General features: G+C 44.8%; 1 protein-coding gene across 1 annotated transcript; it reads right to left on the bottom strand.

The window, feature by feature from the left end:
* Positions 1-80: 80 nt before the first annotated feature.
* EHHADH (enoyl-CoA hydratase and 3-hydroxyacyl CoA dehydrogenase) lies at positions 81-27,276 on the bottom strand. The gene is made up of 7 exons (XM_035334520.1): positions 27,092-27,276; positions 19,780-19,883; positions 19,028-19,200; positions 17,754-17,865; positions 17,326-17,430; positions 9,425-9,766; positions 81-2,568 (listed from the first exon to the last, which is right to left on the bottom strand). The coding sequence occupies exons 1-7, from the start codon at positions 27,163-27,165 to the stop codon at positions 1,298-1,300; spliced, it is 2,181 nt and encodes a 726-aa protein (XP_035190411.1). The 5' UTR covers positions 27,166-27,276; the 3' UTR covers positions 81-1,297.

Below are 27,276 nucleotides of genomic sequence, written 5' to 3' on the forward strand. Positions count from 1 at the left end.
GACTTCTTCATTAACAGGAAATTCATCTAATTCTGCCATGTAAAGAAACAATGGAGATATGAAGAAAGAACAAACACATCTTCCGTTTTCACTATGGTATCATATAATCAAAGCAGTTTTATTAAAATAGAAAGCAGAAGTTAGATACCCGATGTTAATCTTCCTGAGAAGGGAACCCAAACCCACCCACGCCATCCTAGACGATAAATTCACAGGCCAGGAGCAGTGGGTGACTGCCCCACAGCAGCAAGCCTGGGGGAAGTTTGGTCACCTCCCCCTGCTCTGCTCCCTGTGTGTCTGCAGAAATGTCCCTGCCTGCACAGCTCTGGAGCCCTGCACTCCTCCCCGTGCCCTCTGTGCATGTGAAAACCCGGTAAGTGCCAGGCCAGGCTTCAGTCTGGTCAATTAGATCAATTAGGTAGCTGTAGGCAGGCAAGAAAGGGGGAGGGTTGGCAATGCAAACCCACACTTGGAGATGCCAGAAGATGTTTCTGCCTGGACACAGACAGGTGGATGATAAAGGAGGCTGGAGCCTGGATGCAGAAGGCTGGTCATGAGCCAGCAGCACCGGGCAAGTTAGGCAGGTTGATGCGTTTGTGGCTTTTCTGCCATTTATCAGAATTTTCTTCTGTGGGAGGAGGGGACAGTACCTGCCCTGCCCCTCGCTCTCTGTCCAAAGCTCCTCTCTCTAATTCATTTGAATTTACCTCTGAAAGGTGCTGTGCCCCTTGTGCCAACTCCCCCAGCAGCAGGAAGGGAACAGGCTCCAACTGGCTGCGTTTCGGGGAGCCAGGAAAGCTGGGCTGGAGATGGGCTGCAGGAGGAGATCTGAACAGGCTGGGAAATAGATTTAGGCCATGATCTGGTAGGTTCAGCTCATGTCTGGTGAACAGTGACCATCTCCTTTGTGAACTGTGACCATCTCGCTCTCGCCTCCCTCTGTGATTCGCTTTGAGGACTGTGCGCTGCTGTCCCTTCGACACAGACAGACTGGAAGAGGAGCACTGCTGTGAAGTCCTGAAGGGAAAGTGAAATGCGTCTGTGTACAGTGATGTGCATAAAAGGTTGGTGAGGCTGGTGGTGAGACGGAAGGGTGGGTGATGGCAGTGGCTGCCGGCAGCAGGGGCTGACTGAGATCAATCATTGGCCAAAGTTATTCTCTGCAAAGGCCCAGGAAGGTTAGTGACATTGTTTACGAGCCTGAAGCACTTTGGTTTTGATTGGAAAAGACAGGGCAATTACAGCACCTGTTCCACGAGATCTCTCCCATGAATTTATAGAGCAGGCATCAATGAAATCAAAGCTTGCTGCTCTGCGAGCCTGGGCAAGACATCCACTCTCTGAGGGGAGGGTTCCCCGCAGCTACCAACTTTTTCAGAAAGGCACTGGGACGCAGCTCAGGGACATCAGGGTGGGCCTCAGAGTATTTCTGCAGCTTAGCCAGAACACGAGGGAGCCCAACGGTGGAAGCATAGAACATGGGGCCACCCTTGTGCTTTGGCCACCCGTAGCCGTTGATATAAATGACATCAAGGTGTTCTGGGCCTGAAGCTATTCCTTCAGCCAGGATGTTAAATCCTTCATTGATGAGAGAAAACAAACACCGCTCCAGGATTTCCTCCTGGTCTATAAAGTGGGTCTTGATCTGATGGGTGTCCCTGTACTCAGACAGGAAGCTCTGAAGCCATGGATCTGGCCTGGCTGTCCTGCCCCCAGCCTTCTCGTACTGATACCAGCCTTTTCCAGTTTTCTGCCCAAACCTGCCTTGCTCACACAGAAGGTCGGGCAGCGGGCTGTAGCGACGGCCGTGCCGCTGGCGGGCAGGTGTTCCTGGAGGCAGTGAGGCCCCAGTGAGGCCCTGGCCCTTTCGAGACCTCCAGCCCACATCCAGCCCGGCGAGATCAGACATTCGGAAAGGTCCTATCTTAAACCCAAAATCTTCAAGAACCTGATCTACATCCTCTGGTCTGCTTCCTTCCTCTAAAAGGAAAACTGCCTGCTGTACATATGGAAACATCATTCGGTTCCCGACAAAACCAAAACAATTCCCTACCACCACTCCAACCTTTTTCATCACTTTGGCTAGCTGCATGGCAGTGGCAATGGCAGCTGGGGACGTGTGACGGCCATAGATTATTTCTAACAGCCTCATCACATGAGCAGGGGAGAAGAAGTGTGTGCCAATGACCTGCTGTGGGTGGCTCGTGGCAGAGGCTATTTCATCGATGTTCAGGGCTGATGTGTTTGTACACAGAAAGGCCCCTGGCTTGCAGATCCCTGACAGCTTTTTGAATATTTCCTTCTTCAGTGCCATGTTCTCAAACACAGCTTCGATAACTAGATCTACATCCCGCAACCCATCAAAGTCCACAGTGAACTGGAGACGCGCAGGGTTATGGAAATCCAGGCTTTGGGCATCCTGCCCCATTTTCATAGCCTCACGTTCCAAAAGGAGCATCACAGCTTTTCTTCCCGTGTTCAGATACTCCACGTCCTGCTCCAGGGCTACCACAGATATGTTGGCCTTAACCAGAGAAGTCACAATGCCTCGGCCCATTGTTCCCAGCCCTAGGGATAAAAGGGAGATAGAATCAGAGACTATGAATAGAAAATGTTACAATCAATCACTTGACAGCAGCACTTCCTCTGGTATCTCCGGAATAAAAGGCAGAAGCCTAAGCAAAATGAATGGTGCACAGACAGAAGAAAAGAACTGAAGACTCCGAAAAAGGAAGGTGAGGTCTCTCTTTCAGCGAGCCTAAATGTTTGAAAAGCAAGAGCAGAAAGGCAAGATTACAAAATACCAATGGGATTCACTCCATGAGATTCACATCTTCTCCCTGTGAAGTTTTATACCTATGGAAACCAGCATCGCTTAAGAGTTAGAACCTGGTGAGTGCAGAGAGGAGATCTGAGTTTCTACTTCAACCTTGTTGCCAACTCCTAGCAGCTTCACCCTCAGGATATCAGTGCTTCTCTGGGGCACTCACAGAAGAACATCAGTGCAAGCAAACACACCCTGCAGAGATTCAGACACCAGCAAAGCTCAGACAATTGGTTTCTCCCTCCTCCTTGCAAGTTTCCTCTTTGTCTCCTTCTTCTCCCTCTGCTCTTCATTGCATAATCTTTGATGCAAACACAAATTCAGCTGCAATTTCTGTAAAGACTCAGAAACTGATCTGCTCTTGATTTTGTCTCTGTCTCATATGTCTCCCATCACCAGTCCAGGCATGGAACTAACAATGTCTTCTTAATCCAGAATTCAACATATCTCACCTCCTTTTTAATCACTTGGGAACATCAATAGCCTTTTGCTTGCTGTTCACACTTCATATTGGACATCTCTGCCCACTAGGAACAAGCCAAGTCGACCAATACAGGCAATTGCTAACTTCTGAAGATTACTGAAGATACAGTCTGCCTTGTCCAACCGTGCAGTTAAAACTCTTGTCCAGAATTCCCATTACTGAACATCCATTTGAGCTGTATTTCTTCCTCCAAGATCCATAAATGTGCTATTACCAGCTCATAATAACATTGGAGGAATAATATTGTGGTGATTACTGGCTCACTCCTTTCCCACCTCCTGAGCCCTTCCGCCAGCTCTGCCCTCTATTACATTAAACGAAGCCGCAGGCTCACACTTCCCTATGATACCCAACCCACGCCACTTACGCTGTTCTCCCCTGATGGAGGTTTTTTGGACTGAGCAAATACAAACTAGTGAGAGAAGGCCAGTGCAATTTTACCAGCTTTAAAAGTGCAAAGCATTTGAATGGGAGGATTATTAATATCCTAAATAAAGCAACAACTAGACAAAGTCCAGGTTTGTCATAATTCTGTAAAAATGATTTTTTTAATCCCATGTTTACAAATGAAAGTCTGCTAAACAAATAAACAGAAACAAGGGGATTAAAAAATTTGTCTAAAGCAGCTTTATAAAGAAGAGCTGAAATTATGTTATCAGTTAAACAAGTTCCAACTCTGAAGGTCAAACGAGGTAGTTTATTTTTCCTGCAAGCTACATACCCTTGATTTAGTTCTGTCCATGCTAAACTTGTATGCACAGGGGACATTTGAAACACTCCCTGCTTAGCTTTAAGAACAGGTCTTATAGACATCACTATCTGAATGCTTGCTCATAACCCATTTCACTGCTAAGCAAACGCTGAACTTCCTTTCTAGGAAATTAAATCTTCATGATCAGACACTACTAAAATTAATTTGAAAATAAAGGTGGAATAACATGAATCAATTCTTAGTATCTCATTGTCCATGGTTTGCTGACTGACAACCAACCAACCAAATAGCTCCTTCTGCCTTGCTCAGTTCTCAGAGGCTTGGATGTGTCGGCAGGGTGTTAAAACAGCTCTTTCTGTCTTTGTTGAGCTACAAAGACTGCTTTCTTCTCAGACAGTGCCGAGTGTCACCCACCACCTCCTGTACAGCCACCGAGCCTAGCCCTATCTTTAAGGCTCTCTTTCAACTTCATGGTAAAGGGTCTGCAGTTCCACATCCTGGTTCTTCACAGCTCCCTTTTGAATTCTCTTATTCCTTTCCAGGGTGGAGACCTGGGGTTTCTCTTCTTAATTTCCAAGCCGTACTAAAGAAACAGCCTGTACATCCAGGGCCGTAGTAACTCGGGCTTCTCTCGGCTTCAGTTTCCTGACTGAAATCTTAGCAGTTCTCTCACGATGTGAAGAAGCTGCTCCCTCCTAGATCAAAACTCTGGTGTTAGCTGATTCAGCTCTTTGCTTTCGTTCACATGTAGTGTAAGTGCTCCCATCTAGGTTTTCACCGTCCCATGACAGACAGGCGTACATGCCTGTATTCCTGCACTTTCTAGGCCACAGGAGGAGGCTTATGGATAAGACATGAGCTTGCCAAGCTTGTTTCTGACCTAGAAAAGCTGTCTCTCAACTTACTACATAACTCTTCAGTGGCCTGTATGAAATGATGTTTAATGAAGCTGGCAGAGAGAGTAATGAAAGCCCCAAGGGTTTTGTTACATTAGAGCTTGCACAGCATGACTCCCCTGGAAATATTTTCTAAAATTGGGCTCTAAAACCAAGGAGAGATCTGGCTATTTAGTAGGGAAAGAAGCATTTCTAAGGACTTGCCTTTCAAATTTATAGAGACTCGTGATCTTGGTGAAAAATGTATTAGAGCAGTAAAAAATGGTAGGGAATCACTGGGTCTTGCATAGATAGAAGGTTGTAGAAGAAAGGGAAGTGTTGCATGCTCAGATCAGGTTGTACAGACCAAAACATGGCTAAGAACTACTCCAGGATTTCTAATGTATGTTTTGTTTTGTTCCTCAGATGGGCTCTTACTTCCCCCAAATCATTAAAAAAAAAAAACAAAAAACAAAACTATATTCTTGTCTTTCATTCAGGGAACTGTTTCCAGAGCTGTGTTCATGCCCAAGGCCCAGCTTTCAAAAGAAGACTGAAATGTGCTTCAGGAAAAGCCCACTGTCTAGCCATCTTGCTTCTGGCCTTTCATTGCAAAATGTAGCTCTGGCATAGAAATAAAGCTACACTTAAACTCCTGAAATTTAAGGCCAAACATGGATAAAACAAAATCATTTGTGGGGCAAGCGGAGTGAATAATGATTGTTAATTATTGCTCTGTCACATCAGGTACTGAGAATATGAAAAATGATGCAAAGTTAATTGAAGGATTTTAAAAACAAGCTTCAAAACAAATGAACTCGAAATATGTATAAAACAACTTATGTAGAGTCACACGCACGAGAGAAATACTTATCAGTAGAAAATATTCTGAACTATAATATTTGGACTTTAAAATGAAAGGAATTGGAAACAGTACTTTATAAATTGGTAAAAATATACAAGGACTGTTCCAATTTTCATGTTAAAAATAACAATGAGCAATTGGTGGTGGTGGACTGATGCAGACTGGAGCTGCTTCTTTCTCTAAACGTTTCAGGGTACGAACTTCAAGCAGAAGTAATGTGGTACTCAAGGCAAGCAGGAAGCTACAGAAAGACTGTGGAAGGGACAGAGGTGAACTCTTTTTCTGGGTGATGAGGAACCAGAGAAGGTGGAAAGAGATGGGAGCCAAGAGCACAGAGCAAGCAGGAGCAAATGAGGTAGGTGGCATCGCCTGTGTCTGAAGACACCCACGGACAGCTAGGCCAAAAGCAGGAGGGATCTTGCCCAGCTGGGTGCTGCCCGTTATCAGTCATTCAGCAAGCAACTCGCAGACAGAGGTAGCTGATGAGAAGCCAGGACTGCACGGCAACAGTCGCCAACTCATCAGCAATGCCATCCATCAAGCATGCCTACAAAAATGACACATAATGCTTGATGCTGAACATCCATTAAGACTTGGTGCCAACTCCCTCTAACAATGTCCTGGTAATACTGGATTGACAGGGGATCCACAAAGCAAGGCTTCCCCAGCATTCGTGACACTGCTTCCATACCCTAAAGTCCTCTGTGCTGGCAGAAAAGCTACTGAAGGAGGAAGATGTCACAGTGATCTGCTCAGTTGCTTCCCATTTTGCAGTGATAACAGACAGAAGAACCAGCATATTGCAAAAGGGTTTTAGTGTGTGAAACAGCACTATTTGGAATTGGGGGCTGCATGACTTCTGACCATCCAAAATGGATGCAAGATCATGCCTTCTTCTCTCCAGGGAAAACAGGGAGACCCTGGATAACCTATAGAGACTCAGTACTTTAAAGGGATGATCACCACTATTTTAAGAGGCGTCTCTAAAGGTTCGTCCCTAAGATTTTGGTTTCTGGTGCTACAAGAACGTGCTAAATATCAAGAATACGGAAATATGAGATGGTACAAGCTGGAGAATGACTTCTTGTTATGGCAGCCTGAGAGAAAACATGTGATGGTGCTGGCATATTCTGAACCCATCTCCAAAGGACTTGCTATTTCTTTGATACCAAAAGGCAAGACATGAAGTCCTTCCAGAGGAAAGAGAAAAAGCCCAGTGGGGTGGCAGAAAGAAGTGATGGAAAGCAATGACATTTAGTATGGCATAACATTAAGAGTTAAAAGGAGGTGATCAATGGCTTCCCAAACAGAAGCTGCTTATCAAATGAAGTACAATGTCTACACCTCGCACAATCAAAGCAAGCTATATTGCTTATGGGGGGTTATTGATAGAAACAGTGATTCAGAAAAGGAATTAGGAGTTTTGGCAGGTGTCAAGGCCTTGAGAGGATTGATCAGCTTTAATGACCCTGACCAGTTACACCTGGAGCCTCCACACCACACCCAGCACCCAGGGGCTTCAGAGCCTGATTTAAGCTCAGCCCTCAGCCCCTGCTCTCTTCCTGAGCTATGCTGAAGAAGTGCCAGGCTCTGGTTGTGGTCCCTGTTGATCCACACCTCAACTTGCTGATTGGCTTCCACACTTTACCTTGGACCTGCTTCCGTGTGTGAAATTTTGATTGATTGTCTGAATCCTGGCATGATCTCAGAGCCTGTCCTCTTTGCCTCACTCAGGTACTGTAAATAATTGATACACCAGAGAGCTGTGCTGCCATCCAGAGGGAGAACTGACAGGTACATTATGAAGCTCAACAGGGAGAGATGTAAAGTACTGTGCCCTGGGGGGAATAATCCTATGCACCAGTATGTGGTCGGGGTGACTGGCTGGAAAGCAACATTGCAGAAAAGGATCTGGGCTCCTGGTGGGCACCAATTTGACCATGAGCAGCAGTGGGTCTTTGCTGCAAAGGAGGCTGATGGTATACAGGGCTGTATGAGGAGTGATGTCAGCAGGCTGAGGGCAGTGAATTGTCCCCTCTGCTCAGCACTGCTGGGTCTAGTTCTGGGCTCCTGAGTACAACAGAAACATGGAGAGACTGGAATGAGCCCAATAAAGGGTCACAAAAATAATTAAGGGAGTGGAATGACTCACATACGGGGAAGGGATGTGAGAGCTGGGACTCTTTCTGCCTAGAGAAGGTGGGAGTGGGGCAGAATCTTGTCAATGTATGCAAAAATCTGAGGGCAAAGTGCAAAGAAGAGGTAACCAGGCTCTTGTCAGTGGAGACTGGTGTCAAGGCAAGAGGCGAAGGGCAGAAACTGAAATGTAGAAGGCTTCATCTGAATATCAGGAAATATTTCTTTGTGCTGTGAGAGTGACTGAGCACTGGTATGAGTTGCCAGAGAGGCTGCGGAGTCTCCATCTGTGGAGATATTTAAGAGCTGTCTTGTCACAGTCCTGGGAAATTGGTTCTAGGTGGCCTTGTTTGAGTATGGGGGCTGGATAGGGTGGCTTGTAGAGGATTCTGGGATTGAGACTCTTCAAGAAAAGTTAGTAATTGTAGTATCCTTTATCAGTCCCTAACAAAGACTGTCCATTAAATTGTTGATTCTATTCACCTGATTGTTCCTACAAAACTTCAGCATAAGCTCTTTCTGCCAAAGAACACTAGAGGACTGATCTGTCTGGGTTTGCTTGCACCCAAGTCACACGATAAATTTGGTGATAATTCATGCCTTATTACCCAAATGACATAACAGCCACAGATCTGCCTCACCAGACCAATGTTCAAGAAACATTTTCATTAAAAATAAAGCATGGATTAAGTCAGGGAAGCTAATGAAGAGAAGGGAACTTCGAAAAAGAAGTGTTCCTCTGGTCTGAAATGAGCTTCCAGAGAGCTCCTTACAGGGCACAGGAGGCCTGGAAAGAGCAGTGTTGGTCTGGTGAGCTTTCTCTGAAACAGAATGAATGTTTTCCAAGTGCTCCATTACTCATCTAACCATTTCTGAGTGCTACTATCAACAGGCAGAGCTGATACTTTTTTTTTTTTTTAAATCTCAGCAGTGCATCGAAGGTTTTATTTAAATTGCTCTTATAAAAAATTAATGAAGGCATTATCTTGCTGGGCTACAAAATGGCAAGAGTGGATCCCAGTGAGATGAAATCTTCTTAAAATACAGCTGTCAAAACATTTTTGTTTTAATATATCCCTGAGTGACTCTATGCACATGCATTTCTAATACAGAACTAGACCAGGAGGAGGAGAACTTTGTGCAAACCTGCTTCTAACATGGAGCAAAGCCAGGACTCAACATGGCAGTATTTAAAAGGGAACAGACTGCTTATGATCCACAGATGAAGCTGACTCTGAAAGTGGAGGAAGTTTCTCTCCCAAAGAAAGGGGTGGGATTAAGTAGCACTCTATTAGGAAATGACTTGCCATCTGACCTTCCCTGAGCTTACCAGTGCAGTGACAGCTTCTGTCCTTACATGTCACCTATGGGCCTGGGATATCTGTCCTGTGCTGGGTACCAGTGACTGCTAGGGAATTCTGCTTAGGCCTTCTGCCATGAGTAAAGCCCCGCTATACTCATCTCGCTCCCTTTCAGTGCTGCTGTTAGCTGCGCAGTCAGGAAATGCAACAGCTTTTCATCCCCTTACCTATCACAGCCGCTCTGCGGATGGGCTGAGGGGAAGCACTTTTCCATGAAGCTCCACTGACCGTTGTCCACCTCTGCACTGCTCTCTCTGCAAAGAAAGCATACTGCAGTGCTTGGGCCTGGCCTGAGGTCAGCAGGATGTTAAACAGCTCCCGTTCCCTCCGGACTCCATCTGCAAAGGGCTGCTCTGTGGCGGCTTTGACTGCTTGGAAGCAGAGCTCTGGAGCCAGGCACCCCCGGGCCTGTTTCTTCACCTTCACGAGAGCCTCACTGAGAAATGCTTCCATGTTGGGCAGCTTTGGAATGGGCTTCAGGCTGATCCTGCGGGTTCCCAAGGGCTGGCCTGTGGGTAGAAAAATGCAGTTATAGAACAAAACATTCCACCCTTCCTGGAGGACTACAGATATTCATCTCTCTATGTAGAATGAGAATCTATTATACCTTTTTCCCCTCCTGCTAAGCCCACTGTACTAGGGCTCGCATGGCACAATGATCTGGGTCAGCATTCAAATGTCTGATGCTTCTCTTTAACTTTGTTTGCCTTGACAATGGCAATTTTTCAAGACCCTTCTCCACAGACTTCAACAAAGCAATATTTCAATTTCAAAGACAACTCTCCTTTTCTCAGCTACAGAGTGACTTGACTTCTCCAGTTCTTACTCCCCAGTTCCAGCTGTCGCATTCATAAGGCTCCTTCTGTTCTTTCTGTGAGCTTCAGTACTAGAGTTTTTCCCCCAGTGTTGCTCAGCACTCTGTGCCCAATTGGCATTGCCGGCCAGATGCATTCCAGCCAGGGTCCTGACCCAGGCATTTATATGAATGACTGGGAAATGCACCCTGACTTCAATTCTTCCCTAACAGCAGGAGCCCCCCTGTTCCCCATGGGACTAGCCAAGAGGATGGCTCACACAGCATGAGTTGGGGAGCAAATGAATAACAAGGAAGAGTTCATGCTTCTGTGTCAGCAAGGGGTGAATCAAGCAGCCACAGAAATACATGAGCCTCATTACAGAAGGAGGTTGCTATGGTAATACCTAGAAAGAATTCTTAATTGAGAGTAGTTAGTTACATTTCAGACACCAAAATACTCTTCAGAAACATAAACCTTGGTGCCTGCTGGGAGATCTCTGATCTGTCCATGTTCAGGCTATTCCTATGTTCTTAGCAGCTTGCCTCACTAAAGACCATGGAGGAACAAGATCAGAAATTCAGGATGCATCTCCTCAACATTCCAACACTTGCACAAAGCCTTTTGTCATCATAGCCACATCCTGATCCATAACCTAACTGTGATGTTATGGCATTGAGCACTGCAGCACTGTCCCCAGGAGCATCCTAGACCACCACCACGGCAGGATGGTGCATGGGCCCCCTTTAGGAGCCCTGTGCTGAGAAGCTCTCTCATGTATAACCTCATTGGCCTGGCTTCTGTTATGAGCTCTGTGTTCCCAGGTGGGGAAACAGGAGCATGTTTCTTTCAAAGGTGGCATATTGCACCCAGCTTTCCCTTCTCTTCCACCGTCTGACTGAAAATGCCACTGCATCAGCAGAAGATTCAGGAGCAGCAAATCTGGTGCCCCAACATACACAAGGTACTGAAAAGCAGGAATAATGGCAGCACTGTAAGTGTGGTTTTCCAAAGAACGTGTCCTGACTCTACCACTTCCTCCAAGACCAGATGCTTTTAAGAGGGGGAAAAAAACAAAACAAACAAAACCCATGAATTCTCAGGCTGAGTTGGTATTGATTTCCTGAAACAGTGGTCTTCAGAGGTCAGGCTCTTTAACTAAGCCTTTTAGAGAACACAAAAAGATGAACGCTGACTGTGTAAGTAGCTTCCCCTGTAATGTGAGTCCATCAAAATGCTTCCACACTGACAATGAATACAGCTTGGATTTGCCAGTACTGCAGGATTTCAGTCAAGATATTTCTTTATTTTTGAATTGTCTTCCCTAAATTTATGTTTTTAATATGAGAATGCTCTTCATCCATAGTCCTTTATTTAGGACTGAAATAGTGGGTTTCATTTTTTCAAAAAGGAAACCACTGCTTTGTCCTAAAAAGCAAATCCGATGGCTGGAGGACCACTTAGGACAGGACAGACCACGAGACTTCATGTATCTCCCATGTGAGAAGTGAACAGAAATGCTACTGGCAGCCTTTAAACATGGTCTTCAGACAGCAAATTGGACTTGTTAAGCACAAATACTGATGAGGAACGTGAGACAGCTGCTCAGACTGAAAAGTAATTCTCCTCAGGGTCCTGTAATAAAACTCTTATTCAGCTAAGCATTTCTATAGCACCTCCATGCAGCTTCCTTGCTGCTGCAATGCTACTAAGAATCAAAAGTGTACTTATGAACAGAAAGAATGATCTGAATCTAAACCTGGGAAGATGAGATTAGTGCGGGATACCTACAGCTTGGCTTCTGAAATCAAAGAAGCAAGAACATGATGAATGATACTGGATATCAGTGATGTAGAGGAAGGCAGCACCCATGAACAGGAGCTAGCACAGGTTGTTTTGCTAGGGTTTGTAATCCAGGTGGCACAAAGGATGGACTGAGTCCATAACACTTTCATCAGCAAAAGCAACATGTAAACCTGCAGTATCAAGCACTCCTATTTAAAGAAAAACAAACAAACAAAAACAAACCAAAACAACAACAAAAAAAAACACAGAACCTGGGGGGGTTACATCCCAGAGTGAACTCTAGGGATATTACTGGACTGAAGGCAGGGCTAGCTCAACAGTCTGCATGGTGCAGCAAACTGCTTGTACATGTCCGGGGAGCAAAGCTGGAACTGGTTCCCTGTTCTTCAGGCTAGCAATGGTCTCAGACCATTCAGAGAAGAGTGTGGCTACCGTCAGACGCTCAACAGCCTCTGGTTGTCTCAAAGGGGCATTTTGCTAGATCTTCTGCTTAAGGAAGGTGGTAGCCAGAATGATAAGCCCAGGAGAGAGATTCAAATATCTGCATATTGTACATCTTCCCAGAGATGATGCACTAAAGGCCCTTTTAAATGTAATGAAAGACTTTTTCCAGTACTTGCTGTTTAAAGCATGCAGTTACTGCATGAGCAGCAGTAGCTGCTACTCGTGTGGGTTTCATGAGCCCCAGAAGGAACACATACTTCTTCCACAGTTACTGCTGGTGGCCTATGGTCAGAAACTCCCAATCATCTTTCCATGCAGAGCATAGTACCTGTGGGGTCTGAACTAATCTAAACTGAACGGACTTTGCTTGGCTCTTTGATGTATGCCATTGATGGTCTTGTGCTCTGAGAAGATAAGTTAATCAGCAGACATGGTCAGAAAGCAGAAAATCTGCTTTGCAAAGGATCAGCTGCCATTTTCTCCAGCCCAGGAAGGCTACAGCAGGCCAACAGAGGTGGGCAGTGTAAGCTGCAAGGAATTATGGCAAATTTTCAATTTTTTGATGCCATCAGGTGGACAAATTATGTAATGCAGCTTAAATTAGTGCAGTGGTTATCAAACGCATGTAATGAAAGAACATTCTTCTAGTCTTTAAGGGCTTCGTTTCTGCCTATTCCTTCCTTCTTTCCTTAAATAAAAAAAAAACCTTCAAGAGCAAAAACTTTATCTTGCATAAACAAGCAATTTCCTCTGAAGAAGGACAGGAACACACACTTCCTAGTCTGTTACATAATTCCTGGTTTTGACTAAAAAAACTTGTACTTAGATTAAATGTCTCTGTATTCCTATGGACATTGATTCAGAGCTGTTCAGGAAGCGTTCTTCATTAAGAATGTTCCATAAAGCTTTATGGATGAAGATTTAAGGCAGTTCTGTCACCTATGGATAGAAACAATCAGGGACCCTTGCTTCAGTGAGGCCATTCATCTGAGGCTGATCTCTTGCCCCGAGTTACTGCAGCTCTAGTGCTGAGAAAGCTTTAAAAGAAAATCCTGTCTGAATGGGTTCTTTGAGATGGATCTTGCAGTAGAGCACTCCCGGGCTAGGAACAGAAATTCCCTCAGTGACAATGAGTTATTTAGCCAAATTGCTCTGTAAGAAGCCAGCAGTTGTTAGCCTTTTTTTTTTTTTTTTTTTTTTTTTTTTTTAACACGTAAAAATGTTGCCATACAAAGTGGATTTCTGTGATGGCATTTCTGTGCAATTCTGTTTTTAAGATTGTCTGAAAAATGTTTACTGAAAACATAACTTAGCTGGTCTGGGTTTGTTTCCCCACACTACATGAAACTGTCATGTCTCTTCTGCAGCCCTGAGTTACAGAGATACAGAGGTACAGAACTAAAAGTGCTGTTTTGCTGTTGTATGGCAGGAGAATTTTATTAAATTTATGCAAAGGCCAAACCCAGGAATGACTCTGAAGGAACATATGGATTCTGGGTACCCCGTTCTGTCTGCTTGATTAGGTCACCCGAGGATAAATAATGCAAGAAAACTTTTCATGATATTCTGCAAAGTCTAAAGATAAATTTTCCAGGCAGGAGAGAGAGAGAAAAAAATGAGCTGGTCTTGTGTATTTTCTTTGTGAAAGAGCATACTGCAAATGCCAGTAGAGCTGTTAGATGAAGTTTGAAAGCATTTTTCTTTAAAGTTTTGTTGGAGTTGGTATACAGTGTGATGACATGAAATACCTTCAGTGACACCAATCATTTTCCAGTGGAGCAAGAAATGTAAATGCTACTGCAAATAATGAGCAAGCCTGGAACAGACAGGTTACCTGCTGGACATCCAGTCGGGATTCTTGCATGCTTACACAGTTCTCAATTTTCCTTGCTAGTGACGTTTTCTAGTAAAAACTGAAGCTATAGAACAGGAATTTGCCAGTAATGGCAGTGCACAGAGTTTCAGAAAGCAAGCTATACTGAGAAATAGTGTGTTCAGTGACTCATTCCTGAGGTTTTCCTCTAAGGTCTAGCTGACTTTGACAATTCTCAACCACTGCATATCTGTCACAGAAGAAATAACCATACAAATGGGGCCGGAGGGCTGACCCGGGGAACTACAGGCCTGTCAGTTTGACCTCAGTACCAGGGAAGCTCATGGAGCAGATCCTCTTGGGAGTCATCATGCGGCACTTGAAGGGCAAGCAGGCGATCAGGCCCAGTCAGCATGGGTTTATGGAAGGCAGGTCCTGCTTGACGAACCTGATCTCCTTCTATGACAAAGTGTCGCGCTGGGTGGACGAGGGAAAGGCTGTGGATGTGGTCTACCTTGACTTCAGCAAGGCTTTTGACACCGTCTCCCACAGCGTTCTCCTCAAGAAACTGGCTGCTCTTGGCTTGGACTGGCGCACGCTTCGTTGGGTTAGAAACTGGCTGGATAGCCGGGCCCAAAGAGTTGTGGTAAATGGAGTCAAGTCCAGTTGGAGGCCAGTCACTAGTGGCGTCCCCCAGGGCTCGGTGCTGGGGCCGGTCCTCTTTAACATCTTCATCAATGATCTGGACGAGGGCATTGAGTGCACCCTCAGTAAGTTTGCAGATGACACCAAGTTAGGTGCGTGTGTCGATCTGCTCGAGGGTAGGAAGGCTCTGCAGGAGGATCTGGATAGGCTGCACCGATGGGCTGAGGTCAACTGCATGAAGTTTAACAAGGCCAAGTGCCGGGTCCTGCACCTGGGGCGTAATAACCCCAAGCAGAGCTACAGGCTGGGAGATGAGTGGTTGGAGAGCTGCCAGGCGGAGAAGGACCTGGGAGTGATAGTGGACAGTCAGCTGAATATGAGCCAGCAGTGTGCTCAGGTGGCCAAGAAGGCTAACGGCATCCTGGCTTGTATCAGAAATAGTGTGACCAGCAGGGCTAGGGAGGTGATCGTCCCCCTGTACTCGGCTCTGGTGAGGCCGCACCTCGAGTACTGTGTTCAGTTTTGGGCCCCTCGCTACAAGAAGGACATCGAGGTGCTTGAGCGGGTCCAAAGAAGGGCGACGAAGCTGGTGAGGGGCCTGGAGAACAAGTCCTACGAGGAGCGGCTGAAGGAGCTGGGCTTATTCAGCCTGGAGAAGAGGAGGCTCAGGGGTGACCTTATCGCTCTCTACAGATACCTTAAAGGAGGCTGTAGAGAGGTGGGGGTTGGCCTGTTCTCCCACGTGCCTGGTGACAGGACGAGGGGGAATGGGCTAAAGTTGCGCCAGGGGAGTTTTAGGTTAGATGTTAGGAAGAGCTTCTTTACTGAAAGGGTTGTGAGGCATTGGAACAGGCTGCCCAGGGAGGTGGTGGAGTCACCATCCCTGGAAGTCTTCAAAAGACGTTTAGATGTAGAGCTTAGGGATATGGTTTAGTGGGGACTGTTAGTGTTAGGTTAGAGGTTGGACTCGATGATCTTGAGGTCTCTTCCAACCTAGAAATTCTGTGATTCTGTGAAATGTCTACAATTTGCCCAATTTCACTTAGCTTTTGTTGAAAGCCAGGATGCTTGCCAGTTTGCTAGTTCTAGCAATGCATCTATTACTCATTTTATGATATACTGATTTTGCCATCAGTACTGGTATCAGTCTTACACATGGTCTCATTCAGAGGCTGAGAGGGTACATGAAAGAGAACACTATTTATTGGGTAAATCTGTCTAGCAAAGTAGTAATATTTTACTGCCCTCCCAGCTGATGGAGAAACAGAACTCTCATTCAAAACAGACAAGATCAATGAACCAAAGTGCATTTGCTTTTCTTAAGCAATAGTGAAGTAGGTTGGATATTAGGAAGAACTTCTTTACTGAAAGGGTTGTTAGGCATTGGAATGGGCTGCCCAGGCTGAGTTACCATCCCTGGAGGTCTTTAAAAGATGTTTAGATGTAGAGCTTAGTGATATGGTTTAGTGGAATACTTGTTAGTGTTAGGTCAGAGGTTGGACTCGGTGATCTTGGAGGTCTCTTCCAACCTAGATGACTGTGATTCTGTATATTACCCATCTTTCTAAAGTTTTATATTTAAACAGATTACGTATTGGGAAAGAGAAAAAGATTGCTTGTGTCATCAGTTCTGCACCAGAAATGAAGCCCCAAAATCATTACCATGAATATATTGAGAAGGAAGAGCATCTATTATGGAAGACCAGCCAAAGAACATGCTTTTGTACCTATCTGATAAATCCCACGTTGCAGCTAAGTATGCAAGGCACTGATTTTTGAAGAATAGTGTATTCATTGAGCTGTCCTGAAAATATGGTGCATTGTCATCTAGGACAAAGCTGAGGCTGCTTCAACTCCTAGCATGGGAGAAATACTCCTACAGAGAAGGAGAATTGGTTTTCATTGTAGTAAAGAAAACTAGAGGAGCACCCCAGTTTGGAAAAGCATTGCCTGTAAAGGCCATGTGATCAGAACAAAGTTGTGTTTTTTTTTTTTTTTTTTTTTTTTTCCTTCCCTTCCTTGTGTGTATCTCGTGTGAAAGAGCTCCACATCAAATCCTGACAGGAGTCAACAGTCTGTCTCCAAAACTTGCATCTCACCACGCAGCCCAAGGACAGCGAGACTCATGGATCATCGCGTTCAGCTGAGGATGTGCCAGTCCCTCCGCTAGGGGGAGACAATTATTTTTTATCAGCCCTTATTGACAATTCAATCGGTCTACACCCAATACCAGCTGTCATCTAAAGCTATAAATGGGAAAAGCTCATGTTCCCCCAAATCAGTTGAGTGCAGTAGCCCAGAGGAGCATGCAAGTTTATATATATAATTAATAAGCATAGGGACTACTAATTTCTGTTCTTCTCTGAATCCTCGTTTGAATTTCTGCAGCTCTCCAGCATCTGAATTTTTCCATGTTCGCTTAACAGAAAAAATCTGCAGCTAATTCTGTTTCAGATGGATGCCAAAACCCAATGAATGGAGCATATGGAACTAACTAGGGGGCTTTGTTCTGATTCTCTTCAGCCTCAACAATTATTTCTTGGCATTGCTACAATTCTTTCCTCACCAATCAGCTTGTTTGCCAAGCGAATTCCTGCCTCAATTGTGTTCTCTTCCACAACTTCATCAACCAAGCCCAGCTTCAGCGCTTCGGTTGCTGGAATGTGTCTTCCTGTGATAAAAAGAGAAATAAGGTGACTACAGTGGGGCATTACAGGTGACTTCATTCTTTTTAGATCTGGTCAAATGACTTGTGTAGCTGGCTTCAAGTATGAGACAAGCTCATTGAGCACAAAATGCATCACGAGCTATACGCCTCAGAAGTGCATACATCCCCTTCCTAGTCAATCCTTGTGGGAAGCAAGCTGAATTTCAACCCATGCAGCTATGTGTTTAAAAAACAAAACCAAAAGCTGTTATGGTTCACTAGACTAAAGTGATGGCATGACTCAGTCATCCTCATAAACACAGCAAGGCTGAGGTACAGTACTTTACCTGTAGTGATTAGATCCAGAGCAGCTGGCACCCCAATCAGTCTGGGTAGTCGCTGAGTGCCTTCAGCACCTGGAAGTAACCCAATGGTGACCTCTGGTAAACCCATCCGTGCCTAAAGTGAAGTCAAATTCAACAAGTCTTCTTAGCAAGAGTGTTAATTATGAACCATGCAGAACAAAGACAAGCAGACCTGATCACATGTGATGCTCCTCTAGGAATCCTCAAAGAACTTCTATATAGAAACCTGATCCTTGCTTTTTGCCATGCAAGACAAGCCCACTCACCCTTTTCAACAACTTATGTACAGAAGCAGAGGAGGTGTCACACTTCAGAGGATGTGTGAGTGCTAGCACAGCACTGGAATAGACCAAAGGGGACAATAACATCATCCCAGACCACAACATGTGTGCAGACGAGGCAAGTAGGTGTTAGTAAATGCTAGAGGGTTGTCTGTAACTTGCTATTTCCCTACTCTAGTTCTTACAAATTTATTGAAAGAAAAATGGTACCACTCACATACTGAGCTTTTAAACTAACCCTCCTTCCAAAGTGCTCAAATGGTTCTTGATGCACTTGAGATTTAGTAGGGTTACAGCAGAGAAGCTAGTGACAGCAGGAAGAAGGCTCCTGTCTTCTCTTTAATATCTATATAGTTTGTTACATTAAAAAAAAAAAATCCAGTTGAGCTCTTAAGAGATGTGGGGTTATTTTAAGACTACTACTTCAGGCATCCTTCTTAGCTGGCATACAGGATATGTAGAGTACCTCTTTATGGTGTTATAGGAACCCACATTGTCAGGGGAAAGTGGTTCATGCTGCAAAAATGAGATGCTCCTATCAGTGAAGAGTCTACGTAAGGAGACCAGGTGCTGCTAAAAGGCAGTTCAGCAATCCTGAAGGCAGGGATTCAAGAGGAGAAAAAAACAAACAAACAAAAAAAGATTAAAGACTTAAGTGTGTGGGGGGAGAAGCTGTCTGTTGGGTAGAGTGCTCCCTGAGGAAACAGAGCCCATGGGAAATCAAATTGTAAGTGCTCTATGCTAGCTGAGTTTCAACTACCTATTGAAACTAGGTCACTAGCAGAAAGAAATGCTAAATTCATGTGGCTGGGGAGAAAAGTAAGAGAAAGTCATGCTGCATAAGCCAACTACATAGAATTCAGATAATGACTACAGAGACCGAAGGCAAATTAACACAGTCTCTGAAGTCTCTCTGCAGGAAAGACACAGGAAGCTCCTCTTCAGGAGCAGCCTCTAGCTCACAGTGTGTGTTACCTGCACATGTGCAATCCGATAGTGACAGCCAAGTGCCACCTCCAGGCCTCCTCCTAAGGCAATGCCTTCAATGGCAGCCACCACAGGCTTCTCACTCCTTTCGATGAGAGAAACTAAGGGGCCCAAGGCAAGACCCTGTCTCTTTGGAGAAGAAAATCCTTGAATGTCGGCACCTAAGAAAGCAAAAAGATGAAAAGGAATTACTGGGGAAAGCAGTGACTGGAATGATCCTTCCCTTGGTGCCATTAAACATCACTGCTCACAGATGATTGAGGTCTTGCAGAGATGCTGCTGGCAGGAGAGTGGTTAACAGGAAGCAATCCCTTTTGGGACCAGCTGCAAGAAAGCCAGGCTCCTTAAGCCTATTCAGAGACCTAAGGGGATTGCAAAGTACAAAAATACATAATTATAATGATCATGCAGTTACTAAGGTAATTTGCAGAGATGCTTATTTAAAAAAGAAAAAAAGAAATATTGAGTCTAGAGTTCAAGTTACTGCTAACAAGCAATGTTGAGTTCCACTAAAATTCCCCACCTTCACAGGTTTCTACAACTGGAGGAGATCTGTTACTCATAACTGCCCTGTCCAATCTCTCATGTGCCCCATGTCACTTGTGGGACAACAGAGTAGAAAAAAATCCACTGTCTTGTGGCCATTTTATCAACAGTGTTATAAGGCAGAGAATCTTCAGATGTGGTGGGCAGGGAGTATTTGCTCTCTTTCTCAGACTGTTTGAAGAAACATGTCTTACCTGCACTGAATTTCCCATTTTCGCCACAAATCATAACAGCTTTCACTGAAGGATCTGCATCCGCTCTCTTCAGTCCATCCTCTAATGCCTGAAGAACTGTCAAACTGAAAAGAATTAGAGAGTCAGCAACTAACGGTCAACTATGTTACCTTTCCACCAACACCAAGAGGCTCAGTGAAAATAAGCAGTAAGTCCATGCAAGTCTGTCATCTGACTGGTCTTCTGCCATAGCCCCTCTGGGTGAACCTTCATTAGTCTCTCACTTTAAGGCCAAGTGCCAAAACCCACAAGCTTATCGCTGCTGACTGACCTGTCACTCAGCTGCTGTAGAGTCTTCTTGTGACTATGATATCCCTGTTTCCAAATCAAACAGCACAGGGAAATGTTCTTTTGAAAATGTCCTTTTGAATTAAACATTCAGATTTTTAGGAAAACCGTTTAGCATAATTTGAAAGTAATTAATGCTAAAGCACTGCTAACCTACAAACTTTTTAAAAGGGAATTGAGCTCCAGGGATGAAAAGCTATCTTTCAAACACCTGACATAGAGCTGGTGCTGTGCTGACAATTATGAAGCTTTCACTTTGCAAAGACCTGTATGTAGGCCCAGACTTGAACTTGTGTGGCATCCTGTCAAAGTGAACTTGGGCCTAAAACACTAAGAAATTTTGTCTCATCTGAACATATCTCCACAGACACAAGCCATTAATGTGAAGCATTAATAAAGAACTTCAAAACTGAACAGTTAAGTATAAATAGTTATTTTTACAAATCAGATATCAAACAGAAATCTGCACTGACTATTCATCCACTTGATATTTGAAGCTTAAAAGCTAAATATAAAAAGCTAGATACATACTCTCCATGTCCTTCCATAAATATATATATTTTGCTTTAGAAGACAGTGACAATAAAGATGGTAGGTAAAGAAGCATTAACACCTCTCACCTATTAATAGAAGCAGTAACAAAAATGGTGTGTATGTATAATTTAGATACCAAACTATGTTCATACGCATGCACTTCTAAGTATGTGTGTATGTTGTGGGGGGAGATACTCTTCTGCGTGCATGTTAGCATACGTACTACAGCTGTAGATAATGTCTCTGATTCAGGAAATTTGAACCATAAGTGGATAGAGAAATACTCATGTATCATACGTGCTTGTCCAGTCCTTTATAAATAAATACAACTTCTCTTCTTATGCAATTCAGTGGGATAACTGGAGCAAAGAAACTGTGAATCATGTCTGCGATCTATCTTAGCCCAGGTTCCTATCCAGAGGGAGCTGACAAAGCACAACCCAGCATGTATGTTTGTATAATCTGGACTATAAAAAAGCCACTGATAAAAACAGTTGGTAAAGTTATAAAAATGATGGGTACATTATTCAGACCTTGTATATTGAAACTTCTTTGTAATCAGGTTTCTAAATTTCTATATTGGCATTTCTTTTGTAAACCCCAGTTGAGAACTGTACAGGGCTTTTTTAGTTCCTCATTTCCACTTACAGAGGCTAGGCAAGTGAGATGCCTTGGGAAATTGGTACTGCCTCACAGAATTTTTCAATTCTGATTCACTGTTCTGGACGTGACCCCTGGTGAGAACAAACCAGCACCACCCCAATCGGAACCTGCCCTCTGCCACACGATTTGGGCTGTTAGCTGCATTCAGGGGGGAATAATATGCAGCAGGATCCCAAACAAATATTAAATTTTGGATTTGAAAACATTGTGTAGGAAAATTGCCTGATTCTCTTGCAGGAGCAGACAAGAAGCAATCAGAGCATTTCTGTGTTTACAGTAGCCACGTGATCAGCAATTGCAAAACGCCCATATAAAAGGTTTGCCCCTGTAGATGAAAAGGTTCAGGGTTTTATATAAGAAATTATTGACAAGCCCTTAGCAGTTGCAAAATGCTCCTACCAGGAGAAAAATTAGTCATCAAGGCTGCTGTAAAATAACAGTTCAATACCTACATTATCTGCATTAAAAGAACCATTTGTGCCAGAGAATAACTTGACCCTGTTCTTGCATAAATATTTCTCCTCCTTCCATACAACCTTTTCCCAGTGAGAAGTGTTTGGGACAAAAAGGAAGAAGAACCAGGCTCTTTGCAGCTTCTTGTTCTAAAATGGAGCAATACATTTTGCTCCAAGACAGGTTGAAGTCCAATGCAGAGGCTGCGTGGCTTAGTAACTCACATGCTGTAACTGGTACTAAAAGATACAAGCTTTCACGCTTCCATGAAAGCAATCATAGTAAAATGTATGACAGCATAATTGTAAAAATACTCAAGGGTATCACAACTTCAAACAGCTAAAGCATTAGAGAAGCAAAAAGTCACCATAATTTGCATTAGTATTTCATTACTGCAATAGTATCATTCATGTAAGAGAAACAATGCAAAAATTCACTGCATGTGTTCCAACTGACCCTTAATCCCATGCTATGTAGTCAGCTCTGCCATGGGTACTGTTTTGACTGCAAATGTCGTTATACCAAGAGGATTCAGTGTTACGTGTTTCAGAAACACGTGATAGGTGCTGTTAAGAGCATGTGCACCCCGGGTTAAGAGAATGTTCCTGCAGGTGACCACACCAGGTTGTTTCTGTTTTGCATAAAACTCGACTCATTGTAGTGATGATGTGCTGGATTTGTAACAAGCTTTTAAATAACTTCAAATTTTAGCTTGGATTTGTGAATGTGGATTTTAATTTAAAAAGATTTTAAAAAAGCAAGTTAAGGGAATCCCCAAAATTAATTCAGTCAGGCTCCAATCTAACAGTAGAAAATGCTATTTGTGGAAAACATGCAGCTCTGGTCCCTCCCCATTGCATTTCCCCTGACATCCACAATCACTGCATGAGGGATGGTCCCGTATGCATCCGCACACCTTCATTTAGCATCCCCTATTGACCTGCTGTCCACAAATTTCTCTAATCCCCAATTCTGCTGATCCATCTGCCTCCACAGGCTCCTGTGCCATCAAGCTCTGTGTTATCTGTTTTAAAACAATCTTCTACTTAATCAAACACCCCTAGTTCAACTATTGCAGGATTTTGTAAGCAGAGTTAGGCCTTCCATTTATTCGCTTTCTTCATGATTTTGTGAATCTTGACCTTATTGTCCCACAGCCTTTTCCTCTCCGAGCTGATGACTCTCAGCCTTTCCAGTATGATTTCCTAAGGCACTGCTCTGTCCCCTTAGTTATTTTCGTCATCCCTTTCTGGATCATCCCCCTGTCCTTTTCCAAATACGAAGTCCAGAACTACACACAATATTTAAGCATTTTTTTTAGTTTTACATTGCAGAGGAATGATGCCCTCTGTTTTGTTCTCAGCATACATGCTGATGGTACCCTACATTTTCTAGGCGTTTTGGTCTGTCCCAGCACATCGAGTTGATGATTTCAGAGAACTGTCAAGGGTAAGAATCTTTTTCCTGAGCTCTAAATGCCAGTTTTGAACTCAGCATCCTCTAAGCTTGTCCTGGTTTATTTATGTATGTACTTAAAGAACTTTTTGCTATTTTTTTTAGCAGGCTTTGAAAAGCACTGTTTATATTTTTAAAGTCGTCTTAATTTTCAGCTTGCATCTCTGCTATCATGTTTTACCCTCTTTCTTGTTCTCATTTGAGTAAGCTTTCCACTTCTTAAAAAAAAAAATCAAACTTTTCCCTGGGTCTCCTTAGCTGTCCCATCGAGCCATTCCGTTCTGGATCACCTGCTGGCTGAATGGTTTACCTAGGTCTCTAATAAACATTAAAACAGGACAAAACCTCAACAAGAAAAAAACAAACTCGCCTCCACGCTTGATACTTTGTGCTTTCGACAGCTCCTTTCAGAGTTACTTGTGTTTGGTTTTGGTCACACTGCCTGATACTTACGTAGTTCCCTTCCTGGAAACTCAGTACTGGTGCTGGCTTTAGCTGCTCTGTGCTCTCTCACCTCAGTGTCAGAGCAAGCTGTGTAGCTGCTGCTGTCACAGGGCAGTTTTCCTCTAACACAGCTTGAATCGAGCCATGCATTAATACCAACATTAATTAGTTAATACCATGCATTAATTAATTAATACCAAACCCAGAACGGCATCTTTTCTGTGGGGTCTAAGGTTAGCAGTTTCAGGAAGGAGACGCTTACTGCACCCCATCTCTCCACATCTCGGCTGATGAGGCACTATCCCTGTCCCACACAGGTAATCACGGGCTCCCATCATTGCACCTATCCTGAAACTGCAGCTCCGCTAACCTCATTTAACATTTTCTGATGGTTGTCCTGATCGGGGGTCTGAAGGACTGTCCTAGCAGTCACAGGGAGCCTGGGACTGGTTTTCCACTCACAGCAGCTAAGTAGTTGTACTTTATGTAATCCCAGACACAAACTCTCCTATCTCATCCCTGTAAATTCAGTGGCTTGGCATCACAGCTAGCAGCTGGGCCCACTTGATGCCAAGAATCCAGTTCCTCCACCTTATCTTTTTAGAGTTAAGAGCATTGATAGAAAATCACTTTTATGTTTTGCTTTCTGTCACTCACTCAGAACTGCATGTGCTACTCAGCTGGCATTTGCACAGTTTTCCACATCCTTCTTAATTTTCAGTGCCAGCAGCCTGTCTCTGCTCCTGAAGTGCGGTTGATCCTTTCTCTTGCAAGTCTTGTCTGCCTGTTCCCCAAAACTGTCCAGTTCCTTGCACATCTGAATCCCTTCTTTCTATGCCACGGTCTCACAGATGCATTACTACTGCAGATCTCTGGAAGTTAAACCTCTGCAAACCAGGAAAAAAAGCAGCAAGTTTGGCACATGCCAGCTCTGCTGGTGGGGAGATGGATTAGCTTGAAGGGGAGTCTGTGTGTGGGAGCCAAATTTGCTGCCAGACTCACAAGTCAGCATACATTCCTCAGGAAAGCGCTGCCTGGGAGGTACCTGCACAGCAGCGGATGCTGTCAGACAGCAAAAGGCAAATTTCTACCCACCAGTGGCTTCTAAAGTGCTAATGGCTGGTGTGATGGTGTGGGAGCTGGGATAACAGCTCTGAGTGTCACATGGAATGGGGAGAGAGAGGTGAGGCCAGAGCAGGAAAAACACACCAGCCTTTTAAAAAGCATCTGTGCCTGCTGTGAAATTAAGTTGTCAGGACTGTGGGACATGGCTCCTGTCTGTAAGTTCCCCTGCCTGCTATCACCTATGTAGTCAGACATCTCAAACAGCAATCACAAACCTGCTCTCCTAGAGTCCAGCACATTAAATAAGCAGAAGGTTCATGCAAGGATCACGGAGTGCCCTCTACCTTTCCTAGCTACAGCCAGGTCTCAGCTAAAAACTACTTGATAGCAAGTATGAAACAATTGTTGATTCCTGCTAAAACAGGTCTTACCCTCACTGCTAATGGAATAGTACAAAGCTGGTGAAAGCTGAACTCAATGCATTTGTCATGCTTGCTCTCTGCAAATTCAGCAGATCTTAACAGACCAGGAAATAAAGTAAAAGCCCATGAAAACCAAGCTTTCCTTCTGAAGCTGCTTACAGTGGAGTGGACATGCCCACACCATACTCCAGCAACATGTACCGTGTTAGTTGTCTCGAGCAGTAGAACAGTTGGCTGGAACTGCTTGATATAAGACAACACAGACAGGTCAAACCCACCTGTCTTCCCTCACATGTTGCAAGCAAAAGTTTCACAGCAGCTTAACTGATTCCAATCCATGCTGTGCAGGTTCCCATCCTTACCCACGCACTCACATACTGTGCCTTGCACCAGTGCTGCTCCTCATGCGGTTACTCAAGAGGCTGATGCAGAGAGCTAGCCTGGCTGAAAAACAACTGAACCAAACAGGCCGGTGGTCAGCCACATACAACCCGAACTGCCCCACTACCAGCCACGCGAGCACCAGCACAGCACAGGCTGTGAGAAACCAGGGCCAGGATCACGGCAGTCTGAGTTATGCTGTGTTAGAGTGCTTACTGCTTTGCATGGTAAGGATGACAAGTTTGCTGTGGGCACAGCCAGCAAGTTTTCTTAGCCCAGTCTTGGCCAGAGGAGGTCCAAGGGATATTCCGGGAATCCTGTATTTCTATACACCTGGGAGTCCTATAAATCAATCACGTTATTGCAAATTTGCTTTCTCATTCTAATTATCTGACCACGTGAAAATTATCTTCCTGTGCTTTCAAATGTTGCAACAAAAGAGTGAGATCAGGCATTCATGCTCTTACTTGCTTCTCAGCTTCTTTTTAACAAACTTTCTGCTTTAGAAGTTGGGCATGTCTGCAGTGGATTTTTTGCCTTGGGAATATACATGGAATATGTGCTAAGATTACTGCTACAGAATGGCTCTTCAACCACAGCTGCTTAAGAAGGGTCAGCATGCTGCTATTCAGCTACATGAACAGTAATACACTAACCTTGTAACAAATTACGTAAACCAAAAAGCACGCCTGTCCACTTCAACATGTGTGGAAAACTACAATTTTCAGGGGCTCCTGAACTATGTTTGACTGTTTTTCACTGTCTGGTTTGAGATCACTTGCGGTCTTTCTTGACCACAGTTTTTAGAGGTCCGTCTCTTAATCATTTTTAAAAGCCAAGTGCACTATTTACACTTCTGATACTGGGGCTTAATCTGAGTGCCAGCTCCTCTTGCTGAACCACATCTGCAGCTTACAGAGCCCTTTGCCCTAACTAACCCGTGCTCACTTGGAAGCACAACGAATAGCCTGCAGGACAGGTAATGTGAACAGCAGCCAGTCTTGGAGGAAAAGCTGGTTTTCACCTACAAACTACCAAGGAACTGCGGGATGAAACTGCCGAGCTGCTAATGCTGCTGTGTGATTTCTTGCTGGAAGCTTCATCCTGATACTTAAAGACTGGAAATGACAAGAAATGTGCTAAGTTTGAAAACAGATTCCACAGGAGATGGCAGAAAGCACAAACTTATGAGCCTGGCATCTCTCCTGAAGAAAAAAAAAAGAAGTATCTAGAACTTTAAGAGCGAAAATCATGGAAAAGTTCAGCATGGTTTTTGCAAAGGGAAAGCTACGCTCAAAAGCTTGTTGTGTCAGCTCTGTGAAGGTGTCATCGAGCAGCGTCCACGCAGCCGACGATCGCCTGCGCACACCTGCAGCGGGACGGGCACGGGGGCGCCCCGGCCGTACTCCTCGTCCCTCCGCCCCACTGGAGACTCCCCCGGCCCCTCACCCAAGCGGGGGGCCACCACCCGGGGGCCGAGCCGCAGCCCGGGGGCCGGGAAGCCGGACGCCCCCGGCCGTGCCCCGGCGCGGCGGCCGCCTCACGAAATGGCGGGCGGGCGCCGTTACCTCAGCGCGTTGACCGGCGGGTTGCGGAGCCGGATCACGGCCACGGCGGCGGCGTTCCTCGCGTACTGCGCCATGCCGGCCCCGTTTCACCGCCGGACAAGCCCGTGGGTACCGGGCGGAGCCGGGGCAGGGCACGCAGCGGGGGCGGCCCCTTTTCGTGCCGCCTGCACTAACGCCGGGACCGG

This window comes from Oxyura jamaicensis, chromosome 9 (assembly GCF_011077185.1).
Source record: "Oxyura jamaicensis isolate SHBP4307 breed ruddy duck chromosome 9, BPBGC_Ojam_1.0, whole genome shotgun sequence".
Lineage (NCBI taxonomy): Eukaryota > Metazoa > Chordata > Aves > Anseriformes > Anatidae > Oxyura > Oxyura jamaicensis.

Excerpts from the sequence above, each read along its gene's own strand:
- EHHADH (XM_035334520.1), bottom strand. The coding sequence starts at position 27,165 with ATGGCGCAGTACGCGAGGAACGCCGCCGCCGTGGCCGTGATCCGGCTC. Across the intron at positions 17,866-19,027 it reads ATCGGATTGCACATGTGCAG|GCACGGATGGGTTTACCAGA; the intron begins GTAACACACACT and ends ACTTCACTTTAG. Across the intron at positions 17,431-17,753 it reads TCTGGATCTAATCACTACAG|GAAGACACATTCCAGCAACC; the intron begins GTAAAGTACTGT and ends TTTTTATCACAG.